Source organism: Bos indicus, chromosome 23 (genome assembly GCF_029378745.1).
Source record: "Bos indicus isolate NIAB-ARS_2022 breed Sahiwal x Tharparkar chromosome 23, NIAB-ARS_B.indTharparkar_mat_pri_1.0, whole genome shotgun sequence".
Taxonomy (NCBI): Eukaryota; Metazoa; Chordata; class Mammalia; order Artiodactyla; family Bovidae; genus Bos; species Bos indicus.
This window is the reverse complement of record NC_091782.1, coordinates 21,375,214-21,391,285: the sequence shown is the minus strand read 5'-3', so window position 1 is coordinate 21,391,285 and position 16,072 is coordinate 21,375,214. Positions and strand designations below refer to the sequence as shown.

The 16,072-nt window shown below is 43.0% G+C and overlaps 1 protein-coding gene across 1 annotated transcript; it reads right to left on the bottom strand.

The window, feature by feature from the left end:
- Nucleotides 1-278: 278 nt before the first annotated feature.
- Nucleotides 279-11,811, bottom strand: TDRD6 (tudor domain containing 6). The gene is made up of 4 exons (XM_019986347.2): nt 5,638-11,811; nt 4,461-4,585; nt 3,361-3,450; nt 279-846 (listed from the first exon to the last, which is right to left on the bottom strand). Exons 1-4 carry the CDS (start codon nt 11,666-11,668, stop codon nt 817-819), a joined length of 6,276 nt encoding a protein of 2,091 aa, XP_019841906.2. The 5' UTR covers nt 11,669-11,811; the 3' UTR covers nt 279-816.
- Nucleotides 11,812-16,072: the final 4,261 nt, after the last annotated feature.

Here is a 16,072-nt window from a genome sequence, read left to right as displayed (position 1 = left end):
GTAATATTAATATGCACCTCAGAATCCAGGATTACATGAAAAAAAGTGCATTGGAAGGACAATGAGGGACTAACAGGAAAGCTACCATTTACTATTACTATGTATCCCCAGTTGTAGAATTGTGGTTTGTTCCATGACCACAGACTTCCTCTTTTTTTTCCTTCTTTGTACCTTAGGTCCTCAGGAATTGAACCCCTGCCCCCTGCAGTGGAAACTCAGAGTCGTAACCACTGAACTGCCAAGGAAGTCCCAGATGTTTTCTTTTTAATGAAATGAAATTATACTTTTAAAGACAAACTTTATTCAAATTTTGTGTCATATTAGTATACTTCTAAATTCAAACAGAGTATTAGTCAAAACTAGAACACCAAAGCTTCAGAAACAAAACAAAAATTTTGAAGGAGTTACTGCTAACAAAGCCATCCCCCCAAGTAGCATCATATATTATGCTTGTCAGAAACCTATAATTTTCTATCTTAAACTATTATTCAGAAGAAACCAAAATATTCCTTTTTTTGTAATGTGAGTAATGTGTTAGCAAACTGTTTAGCCAAATAAATCCTCCCAACTGATTAGAAAGATGACACATTTAAACGGAGAGGAAACATCTCAACTCAATATATACAGAAACAGCACTATAAATACACCACACAGGGAGTCTGAGATCTGTTTTGTTTTCAACACAAAGTTTTCAAAAATGACAATATCTTGTATTTACACGCACTCAATTTTCTCAAATATTTTTGTTGGTCTGGTTGAGATGGCACTTATTTCAGAGCAGCTTTGAACTGACTGACCACACTTACAGATCCACAGTTAAATCTGTATCATCTCCAGGCCTCTTTTCTGAAACAAAAAGAGAAAAACCTCAGGTTGAGGAAGAAATGTATAAATAAGAAAAAAAATGGGGAGGGGGGCGCGGTGTAGGGGGGACTGTGTTGTGGCTTACAGAATCTTAGTTCCCTGACCAAAGATTGAACCCATGTCCCCTGCAGTGGACACATGGAGTCCTAACCTCTGAACCACCAGGGAGTGCCCAAGAAGATTATTTACGTGGGTGCTACCATGACAAAATTCATGTCCTGTAAAAATGGGGAGAGGGAAAAGATGTGTATTCTAATTACTACAGGGAATTATTCCTACAGATATGATTTTTTAAAAAAATTTTAGTCCTCACACTATATCTATTATCATACAAAGTTTCTCCTAAAGATTATGAAATTGGCATATTTTATATTTTACTAGGATGATGTTCGGAGAAGGCAATGGCAACCCACTCCAGTACTCTTGCCTGGAAAATCCCATGGATGGAGGACCCTGGTGGGCTGTAGTCCATGGGGTAGCTAAGAGTCGGACACGACCAAGCAACTTCAGTTTCACTTTTCACTTTCATGCACTGGAGAAGGAAATGGCAACCCACTCCAGTGTTCTTGCCTGGAGAATCCCAAGGACAGCAGAGCCTGGTGGGCTGCCATCTATGGGGTCGCACAGAGTTGGATATGACTGAAGCAACTTAGCAGCAGCAGCAGGATGATGTTGGCAAATAGTTCTTTGTTCTCTTTCATTGGTGCATACTTTCACATAACACTAAAGTCATCAAGAGCTGATTTCATTCTCCACATGCCTCAAAATTGAGAGTCCCTTGGACTGCAAGGAGATCCAACCAGTCCATCCTAAAGAAGATCAGTCCTGGGTGTTCATTGGAAGGACTGATGCTGAAGCTGAAACTCCAATACTTTGGCCACCTGATGCGAAGAGCTGACTCATTTGAAAAGACCCTGATGCTGGGAAAGATTGAGGGCAGGAGGAGAAGGGGACGACAGAGGATGAGATGGTTGGATGGCATCACCGACTCGATGGACATGGGTTTGGGTGAACTCCGGGAGCTGGTGATGGACAGGGAGGCCTGGCGTGCTGCAGTTCATGGGGTTGCAAAGAGTCGGACACAACTGAGCGACTAAACTGAACTGAACTGATGCCTCAATTCTAAGAACCAGTGTGCCTCTTATGAAAAAGACCATGCATTAACCAGGAATATCCAACAAACTGAATCACCATATAAACTAAAAAATCTCCAAAGAAATTCCAAGAGATTATTTAACAAAGATGACTTGAATGTCTGTATCTGATTAAGTAGATGCAAACCCTGACATGACTAGTATTGGAACCATCCAATACAGATTTTGAAGCAAGAAGTTCAACAAACTCCAAACAGGATAAACTCAAGTATCTAGACATAGCCCGGGAAATCACCTATCATATAATCTTAACTGAAAAACACAATTTATGTGTGTATGTACGATGAAATCTACCATGTTCAAAATATATTGCTGATATGTTTATATCCCATATAAACAAAAATTATTAAAATCAAACTGATTAATCTGTCTTTGGATGGATGTATTATAGGTGATTGCTACTTTCTCCTTTTTAACTTTACCATTTTCTCAGATTTTCTGCATCAAATGTATTTTATCAAGGTCAGAAACAACAAACAATTTCCTTTTTTTAATCCCAAAATGAAAATCAAGGAGGAAAACATTAATAAATAGTTTTCCCAAAAAGATACAGGGCATAAAATCCAGAAGCATTGATTGTGTTGTTGCTGTTTTCCATTGCTGTTATTACAAGTGTTTTTTCTTCCATTATTCCTAAACACAAATGCTTAGAAAACAGTTCAAGTTGAAACAGAGCAGGACTCTATGGTCCATGCCCCACTGTGTCCTCAGCCTGCCTTTTGTCTGAAAATCAATTTAATCAGAAAAGTGAGAAAATTCAGAAACAAGGGAAAATAGTCAAAGGAGACCAAATAATAACAATGTAGTCATTAAGCATAGTCAAGGACCTTCTCAAGGGCTGTAGATAATATGCTGAGCCATATCCTGTGAGCTGTCTTGCAGATATTAAAATACCAGATAGAGAAATTAACTACATGATGATCAGACTTTAGCCATGACATAACCTGACATAATTGGCCTCAAAGAAATGGAAACAAACTGGCCCTGGAACTGAAGATCAACTGTACCTAAAACAACCAAGATGACTCTGGTCAGACCACTGATGACCAGTTTCAGGATGACTGCCAGAGATGACTGTGTTGTTTCTACAGGTAGTGCCCTCCTTCTGTCTATAAAAGCTCTTGCCTACTGACAGTGGGGGGAGCCTTTGGACAGACGTCCGCCCTGCCCTCATCCCAACCCAGATGCCAGCATCTGAAATAAAGCAAACTTTCCTTTCCACTAACCTGGCCTCTTTAATGGTTTCTAAGCGGTGAGCCACGGGACCTGCACCTTTCAGTAACAAGGTTACCTTTCAAAATGAACAACAGCCTTACTAATTACTGCTTAAATATACTCATACCTCAGATGGACTCCTATCCAATTTGGGTATACCATTCCAGACATTCTCAGGGTTTACTACCTCCTCTATGCCGTTTGAAAGGTCCAAAACCTGCAAGAGAGAAAGAGTAATAAAAACTGGTAATTCCAAACACTGTCACTGATTTATGTTAGTTACACAGTGTCCTTTATCAAATGAAATACTTTAAAAGGCAGTCACAATGATTTTGTTAAACTTTAACATTACATTTCAACTCAATGGTACATCAGTCCCAAAAAACATATTGAGTATCTATGCCTAGACATCAAAGATGGATGTTCTCAAATTCTCATGGTATAAGTCTGCACATTGCTAATCCTTCCCCCTAGAAATTCTTCATTAGCCAGCCAGCGAGGGAAAAGTCCAGGGATCAATATTTAGGAAATGTGGCAAAGGATTCTGACACAGGTGGTTTTTCAAACCACAGGAGAAACACCATTTACTGAAGGTTTCAAGGAGATTTTACACAAGGGAATAATAGTCAGATTCTCATTTGACAAACACCACACTGGCAATGTGGAGAGGCAACGGATGGAAGACGAGAGGTAAACCAATAGAAGGTTATTAGAGGAAGCTAGTCGGGGTTGGTTCCCTGGTAGCTCAGACGGTTAGGACTCTGCCTGCAGTGCAGGAGACCCGGGTTTGATCCTTGAGTTGGGAAGATCCCCTGGAGAAGGGAATGGCTATCCACTCCAGTTTCTTGTCTGGAGAATTCCATGGACAGAAGAGCCTGGCAGGCTACATGGGATTGCAAAGAATTGGACAAGACTAAGTAACTAACACCAACAGTTGTGAAATGAGAAACTTAACCAAAATAATGGCATTAATAAAAACAGTTTTAACTGAGATAAGTGGAAAGTATGGAACTCAGTGACTGATAGGATTCCAGGGAGACGAAAGAGCCCTGAATGTTTAAATATAAACTTTTAAAATGGTTTTTGCATTGGATCAATTATCAGAGAGAATGAGCAGGTAACTAATCTGTTCAATGGGATTTTCTAATCTGGTAAAGTTTGGTAAAATTTCCTTAACAATCTGCAAGTACATTTTGAGACAAAGTACTTCACTGCAATTTTACATACCTTTGTGCCCTCTTCAGCTATTTCCAAAATCTCACATTTAGACCACGTGTTTCTGAGACTTGACCACACAACACATTTGGATCCGACAGTAAATCCTTTCAGAGTGTACGTGTTCTCTGGTTGAGCTACCAGATTGAATACAGCAAGAGTCAAAGCATGTCTCTTAATTTCTTAATGTTAGACATGCAAGCAAAGCATTTCCCTACGATGCATTTACTACTCCCATATCATTGGTATCATGGCACAGTACAACGTGTTCTGTCTCCCTAAATAACATGATCTCTATTTAGTTTTTAAAACTGTGTGTATGTGGACACAGGGAAAGGGTGAGACACAGATGAAGGAAGTATACGCACCATCACAGCACTCACAGTGGCCATTTCTTGGTGGTGGAATTATGATGATTTTCATTCTCCTTAGTCTACTGTTTTCTCTATTTCGTACAGTGTAATAATATTGTAATTATGCAACAATCGAGTAAATAAAATTGACATTTAAAAGTCTAACATTGATTTTTTTAAAAAACCTAAAAATAAGCCATTTTGTGTAACTTTCAAATCTTATTACGTAGGCAAGAAAACAGCAGCAAAAATAATTTATAAAAAACGTATAAAAAAGGTAATGGTAATAAGTGTTCTCCAATATTTACTTGTGGCTGTTAACTTTCTTGATTAATATAGGCTCCCTAACTCTATTGTTTTAAGTGTTTCAAATGAACAGCAAAGTATATGTACGAAGAAAACCAGTTGTTTTAAAACTCTGCTAAAATGATCCCCAATGTAAATTCATGCCTACAATAAGCTTGGCAAAGGAGCACTACATATTTTTAAAAACTGACCAAAAAACGTAATGTCTTGATCTAGAGATGATTTGTTTACATTTGAAATGGGACTACTTTTTAGAGACACAGATTTTAAGCATTCTATTTTTAAAAGCAAAAATAATTCAGCATTTTACACAGCATATAAAGTATTATTTCACATTAATTTCATCCCTTAATTTCTTCATGTTTAAAATACCCTTCATAAAAATCCAAATCTAATTCTCTTTTCAGGTTTTCAACTCCCCTCAAATTATTTTTTTAATTCAGTAAGAATTATTCTCTTCTTTTTAAGATAAATAACTGTTTTTCCCTAAGCTAAATAAAAGTGAACGGGGGGTCAAAAACTGCACATACCTGGGATATGATCTGGTAAGGTGTAATTGTGTTTCCTTGCATCTTTGTATTCTTCAGAAAACAGAGAGGTCAATGATGACATGGCATCTCTACTTGTACATTCTGTAAATTCTTCTTTAAAGATACTCATTTCAATCTGCATCTTGGCATCGCAAGTCTGTCTGCGCAGGCGCAGCCTCCGCTCCTCATCAAAGCTTTCCGCACAACTGGATCCTCTTATGTCTTCAGTGCACAGGGCTTCTTGGGCTTTCTGACTAGCTGTTAAAGACAAAGGGTTTATTCTGTCCTCCAGACACAGCTGGGCTGTAGGCAGTTCTAGTTCAGGCTGTTTCTCGTCTTCACAGTTGAGGGGCAGCTGCCCTGGCAATGGTGGCAGGGTGACCTCTGGGTCACAGCCTTGGGGAAGAGTCATGGTTGGAGGCACCAGGTCCAGATCTTCTTTCTCCTCATCCCCGACCAGGGAATGCTGCAACTCAATGGATTCCAGCTCCAGGAATTCTTTGGACTCATCGTCAGGAGAAAGTGGTACCTCGAGAGAATTCAGTTCCAGGACCTCCTTTGCCTCGGTGGCATGTGGTAAGAATGTGTTAAATCCTGGCATTGGGTACTTATCATCAAACTTCGTTTTGTCACCCAATAGGCCCTTGACTTTTTCTTCCAGCAACTCGGTGCCAATCTTATTTTTGCCTGGGTTTTCAAAAGCTTCAAAAATGTTATCAGTTTTGGGGTCATAGAATTTACCTGGTTGCGTTTCAAGGATGTTTAAGTCTTTGTTGAGTCTTTCCAAGAGCTCAGCTGTCTGGGATTCAACATGGAGTATTCTCTCTCGTCCAGTTTTACTGCTTGATTTCTTAAGTCCAACATCGGGACTGGGGACCCCGAGAGCTCCCTTTACTTCTGCATCATTTTTTTCATACCTCAGATCACTGCTACGCATATCAATCTTAGAATATTTCTTCATTTTCTCACTAATGCTTTCACCTTTGCTTTTCAAGTCAACGATGGCTAAAGGGATATCACCAACGTCCCTTTTGATGTCTAATATTGTTATCTCCAACACATCTTCTGTGACTATTTCGTAAAAGTAGTCACATCCCTCACGAGGGCATGCGCCCTGTGAAATATTAAATCCTGAGAGGCAACATGGAAAGGCTTGCATGGGCACAGCCAAAAGCTCAGAAGGGATGTTCCAGAGTGCTTTAGGGTCCACGGAGTCTACAATGTTTCCAAAGTCCACAAGCCTGATGGACACAAGATAATCTTCACAAATACTGGTGACAAGGGCCCTATAATAATGCCCATCTTCTCTGTATCTCACTATGCAAGGATCTCCAATACGAGGGCAGTGGATACGACTTCTCCGATCTGTCACCTGCTCTCCCACAGTCTGTACTTCCACTTCTAAATGCTGAAGTTTCTTGGTATCCGCAAACTGACACCAAAAATATTCAGGTCCGTCGATCACTGTGGCATAAGCTCTTATAGTCTTCATCTTTGGATTATACCAGTTAAGAAACATAGAAGTATCTACGTCTGTTTTGCTGACCAATGTGGAACAGGCCCCTTGAACTATTTGCGTAGAAAATCCTAGTTGAGATTTTTCACTGAATGTATATCTGCTCACCATATCTTCGGCTATGATCCCATGTTCATCAGCAAGAGTAACTTCCCATTTGTCTTGAAACTGAACAAATTCGCATCTTATTTGAGTCTCATTTGTCCTTTGGGAAAAGTAATGCATCACTTCCTTATGGTTTAAAATCCCAGGAACCCCACATCCCTTTAAGGAACAGGGAATGCACAGTCCTGGTAACAGCACGTTAACACGGTCAAGTTTGCCTATTTTGTTTGTGTGAACCACAGAGACATTGCCATAATCTATAAACTGCACAGAGAGAAGGTCATTGAGTTGTGGTTCCTTGACCACAGCACGATACCATAAGTTGTCTTCTGGAAAAACAGCACATATTACATCTCCTCTTTGCAAAGGTGGACCTGCATAATATTCAGGCCTTGTTCTAGTATCATTTAACCTCTCTGAAAGATGATCAATTTCAGCCTCATCTTCTGTTAGTTGAACATAAAAGTCTGAAAGGTCATTTATATGAGAAACATACACAGTTGTTTTAAATCCAGGCATTATGGCCTTCTTAGGGAACTCAGAAATTTTTAGAGGCAAACCTTTGTCACATGAATCTCTTAGTTTTCTCTCTGAAAGAGAGGCTTCTAGTTTTGTGGCTTTCAAAAAGGGCTCTGCTGAACTTTCTAATTTCTTGTCTGTTGTTAATGGAGACACTTGATTATTTTTATTTCCCACAGAGTCCTGGTGCAGAGTGACTAAGTTTGTCTTTGTTGAACTCTGTAAAAATTTGAGTTCCCTACATGCTGAGCTGATCTTAGGTTTGTATGATTCTCCTAAGAGTGCCTTACCATCTGGTTTGTTCTCTGATTTACTTAAATACTCTGTAGGTGACAACTTCACATCTTCCTTTTTCACTTCAAGAGTTTCAGTTGTAGAGAGGAGTGCTTTGCTTTTTTTTCTCCTTGTCCCACCTTTGTAACCCCGGAGCCCTAACTTCTCGTTAATATTAGCATTAATTTGAATGCTATCATTGTATAGTTCAATAATCAGTCTTCCATCTGGATCTTTTGCTACAACCAGAGCCTTCAATGACTTATCTAAAACAGTCTCCCGAAACCACGCTGTAACTTCTTCCGGTATATGATCAGGAATATCAGATAACGAACATTTAATGGCTTGCATGGGCCAAAGTAAGACATCATGTGCATCGCTAGGCACTGGGCACAGATCATCACTTGTTACCACACAAATGTTCCCAAAATCAACAAAGAATACTTTATTTGGTTCTTTTTCTATGATTACCCCTCTACACCAGTTCCCGTCAGTATACTTGGCAAGGCACAATGTGCCGGGGACCAAGTGAGATGTTCTTAAATGCAGCAAAACTTGACTTAATTGTGTAATATGATGGGACAGCTGTTCTAAAATACTTGCATTTCTTCCCAGTTGGCAATAAAATGCCCAAGGGTCATCAACATGTGTTATGTACACTGATTCTTCACTTCCAATTTTCATGTCATGTGTAGAATAGAAGTAAGAATGGAGCTTAACAGAGAACTCTAGAGGTTTCTGAAATTTTACTGGTCTCGCAAGTCTCTTTTGTACCAAAAAATGGCACACACTCTGGAAAGGTGTTAGCAGATCCACCACATTAAACAGTTCATCATGAATGGAAGCCAGAGCAAATATTGTGCACTTTAATTCAAGACTGTTTTCCTGTGCATTATCTATAAATTCAATAAAAGCTTGGATTGCCTTTTCATCCCAAAGAAAAGGATTTTGTCCCATTGGCTGAATTAAATTATAAAGGCTGCACCTAAAAGCCTGAACCTTAGCCATCAGAAACTCTTCAGTAATTGAATAAATATTCTTCACAGATACCATTTCTTTGTCCCCATAATCTACAAATATGATGTTGACATACTCTGAAGATTGTGCCCCGGTAATTAGAGCTCTGGACCATTTTCCATCTGCTGTTCGTTTTGCCAAACAAGCAGGAGTAGTTCCCTGGTGGGGAGGAGCTGTGTTGTTGCAATAGTCCTGAATACTACACATGAGTGCTTTAAATCTTTGTGTGTTCCTGGTCAGCTGACACCAAAAATAGCCGGGATTTTCAACGCAAGATACGCTGACTTCCACTGTAGTTCCAACTTGTAGCTCTCCTTTACAAGAAGAGCCTGGCTCAATTCCCAAGAAATTCTGTACCAGAGGAGAATAAACAGACACTCTTTTCTCATTGTCCTGCACAAGTCCAGCTGAAACGTTTGTCGTAACTGTTGTGTCAGTCACTACTTCTGGAACAGCTGTAGTTTTACCATCTCTCATGGCTTTTTGTTCTTCCTTCTTGGCAGAAGATATTCTGTTACCGTCTATGGTAAAATGGTTTGAAACATGCCCTGGAGAGTAGACACTTACGGAAAGACTGTCCTGTGTTTCAAATTCCTGGTACTTGGCAAATCCAGCTTGAGCCATCACCTTACTAATGTTTTCCTCCCCCGTTCTTGATTCATCAAGAATCTCAATAATATACTGATTATCCTGCTTATCAAGGACATGGATAACTAACTCTTTGTGGAGCACAGTCTTTTTAAAAAAGGAAATTGCCTCTTGGCTCCAGTTTTCTTCCAAAGGCCAAATATCAGCCAGGGTGCACTGCAGGGCCAATATTGGTAGCCGCCTGAACTGAGGGAGTAGCATCCTCACGTCATACCGGTCCACGTTTTCCGAATTGCCCCGATCAACTAAGAACACATCCACATTCTGGTCCTCTAATCGGGTGACCATAGCCCGGAAATAGCCATTTTCTTTCCATTTGACACAGCAAAGATCATCGGCTTCAGGTTTCAAGATGACACCATCCAGCTTACTGGCGGAGGCATAGAAACTGCACATTTTCTTCATCAGTTTGCTGAAGGTGCCATTGTGTTTCCTCAACCTAATCCAAAACTCAGAAGGATTTTTCACAAACTCCACCTGGGCATCATAGAAGGTGTTCATCTTTAACTTGATAGATGGTAAGGTGGGGAGTGAAATCTCTTCATCCATTTCTTCCGCAGAAGATTGACACTGAAAAGCTGTTTCCGGTTCTTCCTCCTCTTCCTCTTCTTCTCTGCCCTGGCTCTGAAGGAACTGGTCAGCCAAGCAACAGGACTGTACTCCGAACACACAGTTAAGATTAATCCCATCTTCGCCATATAAGGTGACGTAATACACATGCTCGAAGGAACAATAAAATTCAATCTTTGCGTTCACTGCCTGGCCCAGAATCAGTGCCTTCAGGTCACCGACCTGTGACCGAGACCAACCTCTCCCACCATCCCAGAGTCCGTACAGTGCGCAAGGGTAGGTCACCACGGGCATCCGAAAATATTCAGGCAGCAAGTAGCGGAGGCTACTACAACTCACTAACTCCTTCCTTCCATAGTCGACGTGAAGCACCTGGGCACAGCGCTGGGGCCGGAAAGTCTCAAGCAAGAGCGCCCTGTACCAAAGTCCATCCAACCCGCAGGATGCGCAAGGAGAGCCCGGCTTGTCTGGGCTCTCCTCTCTCTCCTCCCAGGGGGCACTAGTAGAGTGCTCGTCCCCAGTCCCCGGGGAACCCCGGTATACCTGAGCCATGCTCTCGGAGAGGCGGTGGATCTCCTGAGAGAGGCTGCGGAGCTGGCAGTGAATGCGGTGGGGATGGCACACCTGGGTAACCACCATGGGCTCCGTCACGCCCAGCTGCAGCTGAGGGTAGAAGTAATCCAGGCCAGGCTGCTCCTGCTTAGGGGGAACTCGCGGGACCACGACAGGCGTGGAGGCCGAGAGGTAGCGCTTTAGCAGGGAGCGGAAGACACTGTCGGGCACCTGCCGGGCCAGGCCGAGCTCCTGCATCTGCTGGGACAGCTCGGGCACCTCCAGGAGGACCAGGCGGTGGAGCAGCAGCACGTCCAGGACGCGCCCGTGCACTTCCTTGCCCTGCAAGTGGCTAAGGAAGTCCACGGCCCTGGGCGCCCAGTGCTGGGGCTCTCCCCCGCCCGCGCCGCCGCCGCCCGCCGGCACCAGGCCGGCCAGCACGCAGCCCAGCACCTCCGACGGCAGGTGGAAGAACTCGCTGCGCCCGGGAGCCAACGAGCCCGCCCCGGCCGCGATGGTGCAGCCCTCGTCCAGCAGGAAGACGCGGCTCTCCTGCGCCTGCCTGCTGACCACGCGGCCGCGGTGCCACAGCCTCCCCACCTGCACCAGGCACAACTCGCCAGGGAAGGCCGAGGCACCGCCCAGCATCCAAGGGCCGCGCGCAGCCGCCGCCGCTTCCTGGATCTCCCTGCTCAGCCGCACGTACTCGTCCCGCCGCTCTCCCAGCAGTCCCCACAGCTGCACGGGAATCACCTCGGGCTGCACGTCCACGAAGGACACCCGCAGCACCAGCGAGGCCCCCGGCGTCGGCAGCCCGGGCGTCGAACACATCTCCGCCGCGCAGCCCGGCCCGGCCAGCGAAACCCCGGGGCTGCTAGGAGGAGAGCCCAGCAGACGCGGGCTCGCCCGACACACGGACAGGGAAGGATACCCGGCCTGGCGCCCACGCCGCAACGCCGCCGCCGTAGCCGCCGGGCCTCACCTGCTCGCGCCGACTGGTAAGACCCGACGGCCGGCCCAACCGCTCAGGGTCGCGCCGCCACGCAGGCATTTGCAGCGCGAGGCCCCTTGGCTTCCGGCCGCGGGCCGCCGGCGGGTCTGCGTGGGCGGGCGGGGCGGAGCCGGGCCCCCCGGGGGGCGGCGGGGACGCAGGCTCGGGGTGCAGAAGGGGCCTCGGGGAGCCCAGATGCCCGTCGCTGCTCCGAGCCCCTTCGAGTTGCTTCGGCCCGGTCGGGGGCCTGGCGAGGCCCAGACCACGCAGGGACCTCCTTCTGGGCCATCTGACCGAAACAGACGGAGCCCGGCGAGCCCTGCACGGTGCGAGCCATTGAAGAACCGCGAAGGAGAAAGGGAGGCGCGAATGGTACGTTCGGGGCGTTGGGCCAGAACTCTCAGAGACCCGGAGCGGACCGTGCGGTGGCGCTGGCGTCCCCGGGGCGGACATTGGCTGTGCGCTCTCAACGACGTAGCCGCGGAGCCTGTCGCTGATAATCTCGTCTATGAACTTGTTGGATCACCTGGATAGAGTTATGATGAGGGTTACATAGATTGTTAAATGCTGCTTTCCCCACGATTACCCCGTGTATTTCTTTGCTGTTTTGTCTGCCCACTTTGCAGGCGTTTGGTCTCCATTTACGCACGGAGCTACTGTAGAACCAGACATCCATACACACTTGTAAAACTGGTAAAAATCTGAATTTGTGGGTTATTCCAATGTCATTTTGCTGGTTTTGATTGTGTACTACAGTTGTTCAAGATTTGGGTAGGACTGGGTGAAAAGTGAATGGAAATTTCCTGGACATTTTTTGCAGCTTTGAAATTAGGTAGTGCTACCCTTTCAACTTTATTCTTTTTCTTCAAAATGGTTTTGGCTATCTAAGGTCTTTGCTTTTTCCAATGTATTTGATTAGGTTGGCCAAAAAATTCATTCAGGTTTTTCCATATATTACAGAAAAGCTGTAACAAACTTTTTGGCTAAATCAATGGAATACACTTGTCATTTCTGGGGGAAAATAATCTTGAGATTTTTTTTTATTAGGATTGCATTGAAGATAGTGATCAGTATGAGAAATTACATCTGAGCAATATTGAGTTTTCCAGTCCATGGACATGGTTTCTTTCTCTGTTAATTGAAGTATTCTTTACTTTGTCTCAGCACTGTTTTATAATTTTCAGTGAACAAGTCTTGCATGTAATCTGTTAGATTTATACCTAAGTTTTACATTTTTTTATGTTATTGTAAATGATACTGACAAAAAAAAATTTAGCTTCCAATTTTTCACTGTTAGTAAATAGCACTATATTTATAGTTTTGTGACTCCCAGGTAAAGAATCCACCTGCCAATGTAGGAGATTCAAGTTTGATCCCTGGGTCAGGAAGATACCCTGGAAGAGGAAATGTCCACCCATTCCAGCATTTTTGTCTGGAAAATTCCATGGACAAAGGAACCTGGCAGGCTACAGTCCATGGGGTCACAGAGTCAGACACGACTGATTGAGCACACACATGAAGGCACATATATTGACCTTATATCTTGTGATTTTCGAAAACTCACTTATTCTAGTAGCTTTTTTTTATATACAGATTTCTTGGGAATGTGCACAATTTACACAATTATATGGCTATATAATAAATGCAGTTTTATCTCCCTAATTTTTATACTCTTTCTTTCTCTTACCTTATTATAATAACTAAGATATCCAGTACAGTTTTGACTAGACATGGTGAGAATTGATATTTTTTCTTATTCCTGATTTAGGGAGAAAGCCTCTCTTTTTTACCAGTGTGATATTAGCTGTAGGTTTCACTTAGATCCTTTTCATCAAGTTGAGCAAGTTCATTCTGCTCCTAGATTGTTGAGAGCTCTTATCATGAAAGGTTATTGAGTTTTATCAAATACCATTTCACATTCTATTGATATAAATTGTCTGTAAGTTGAATTATATTTATTGATTTTTGAATGTTGAACCAACCTTGTATTCTTGGGATAAATCCCATGTGGGGCTGATGTAGTATCCTTTTTATAATGCTGCATTGAATCTGATAGTATCTTTCACCCCTATATTCATTTTAAAACTTTTTTCAGATGGGTTTTTTTTCTGTTGCAGTAAAATATCCATAATACAAAACTTACATTTTAATCATTTGTAAGTGTTCATTGACATTAATTATATTCACATTGTTGTGCAGCAGTCACCTCTGTCCATCTCCAGAGCTTTTCATCATTCCAGACTGAAACACTGTGCTAATTAAATACTGACTTCTGATTCTCCCTCATTCCAGCTCTAGTAACCACTAATCTATAATTTGTTTCTATGAATTTGATTACTCTAGGTATCGCATACAAGTAGAATCATATACTATATGCCCATTTGTGTCTGGCTTATTTCATTCAGTTTCAAGATTTATCCATGTCATAAGATGTCTCAAAATTTCCTTATTTTAAAGCTGATTAATATCTCATTGTATGTACATACGCATTTTGTTTATCCATTCATTCATCTGTCAGTGGATATTTAGATTGTTTCCACCTTTTGGTTATGTGAAAATGCTACTGTGAACATTGGTATATAAATATTTGTTCAAGTCCCTGCTCTCAATCTGTGAGTTATACCTAGAAGTGGAATTGTTGAGTGAAAAAGTTGGCTTAAAGCTCAACATTCAGAAAACGAAGATCATGGCATCCGGTCCCATCACTTCATGGGAAACAGATGGGGAAACAGTGGAAACAGTGTCAGACTTTATTTTTCTGGGCTCCAAAATCACTGCAGATGGTGACTGCAGCCATGAAATTAAAAGACGCTTACTTCTTGGGAGGAAAGTTATGACCAACCTAGATAGCATATTCAAAAGCAGAGACATTACTTTGCCAACAAAGGTTTATCTAGTAAAGGCTATGGTTTTTCCTGTGGTCATGTATGGATGTGAGAGTTGGACTGTGAAGAAGGCTGAGCGCCAAAGAATTGATGCTTTTGAACTGTGGTGTTGGAGAAGACTCTTGAGAGTCCCTTGGACTGCAAGGAGATCCAACCAGTCCATTCTGAAGGAGATCAGCCCTGGGATTTCTTTGGAAGGAATGATGCTAAAGCTGAAACTCCAGTACTTTGGCCACCTCATGCGAAGAGTTGACTCATTGGAAAAGACTCTGATGCTGGGAGGGATTGGGGGCAGGAGGAGAAGGGGACGACAGAGGATGAGATGGCTGGATGGCATCACTGACTCAATGGACGTGAGTCTGAGTGAACTCCGGGAGTTGGAGATGGACAGGGAGGCCTGGTGTGCTGCGATTCATGGGGTGGCAAAGAGTCGGACATGACTGAGTGACTGATCTGATCTGATCTGATGATAATTCTGTGTTTAATTTTTGAGGCAACCCCACATGATTTTGTATAGCACTTGCATCATTTTCTATTTTCTCTAGCAATGCACAAGGGTTCCAGTTTCTCCACATCTTTATCCACTCTTAGTGTTTTGTTTTTTATAAATTGCCATCCTAATGGGTGTAAAGTGGTGCTCATGGATTTTTTCATGTCTATGTATATAAGAGAAATTGGTCTGTAGTTTCCTTTTTATAAATGGATTTAAGTATTTTGGGCAGTATCTTATGTGTTTTGGACAGTATTTAAGTTATTTTGGACAGGAGGTAAACAAATGAGAAGTCAAGGATGTCCTGAAGGTTTCCTGGTTGTAGTACAAGATGTGTAGTGCAACAGAGACTCTTGAAGAAAAGTAGATTGTAAAGGGCAGGGAGAAAGGATTGGAACAAAAAATACTGATTTAATTATTGTGAATTTTGAGCTCACAAGGACTATGGGCCATCCTGGTAGAGATATAAAGGGAGACGTTCAGAAAAAATAAGTAAAGCTGGAGGAATGAGTAAGGACCAAGGAACACAGATAAAGGTAACTTCTATGCTGGGAGATAGTGAAGGACAGAGAAGCCTGGCGTGCTGCAGTTCATGGGGCCACAAAGAGTCAGACACAACCAAGCGACTAAAGAATAACAACTGTCTGCTAAGTCACTTCAGTCGTGTCCGACTCTGTGCAACCCCATAGATGGCAGCCCACCAGGCTCCTCTGTCCTTGGGATTCTCCAGGCAAGAACACTGGAGTGGGTTGCCATTTCCTTCTCCAATGCATGAAAGTGAAAAGTGAAGGCTAAGTCGCTCAGTCATTTCCGACTCTTAGCGACCCCATGGACTGAAGCCTACCAGGCTCCTCCGTCCATGGGATTTT

What these genes read in the sequence shown, in the direction of transcription:
- TDRD6 (XM_019986347.2), bottom strand. Translation starts at nt 11,668, where the DNA reads ATGTGTTCGACGCCCGGGCTGCCGACGCCGGGGGCCTCGCTGGTGCTG. An exon ending in CTTACCAGATCATATCCCAG is followed by an intron (nt 4,586 to 5,637) that starts GTATGTGCAGTT and finishes TCAATCTGGTAG; the next exon opens with CTCAACCAGAGAACACGTAC. An exon ending in TAGCTGAAGAGGGCACAAAG is followed by an intron (nt 3,451 to 4,460) that starts GTATGTAAAATT and finishes TCTCTCTTGCAG; the next exon opens with GTTTTGGACCTTTCAAACGG.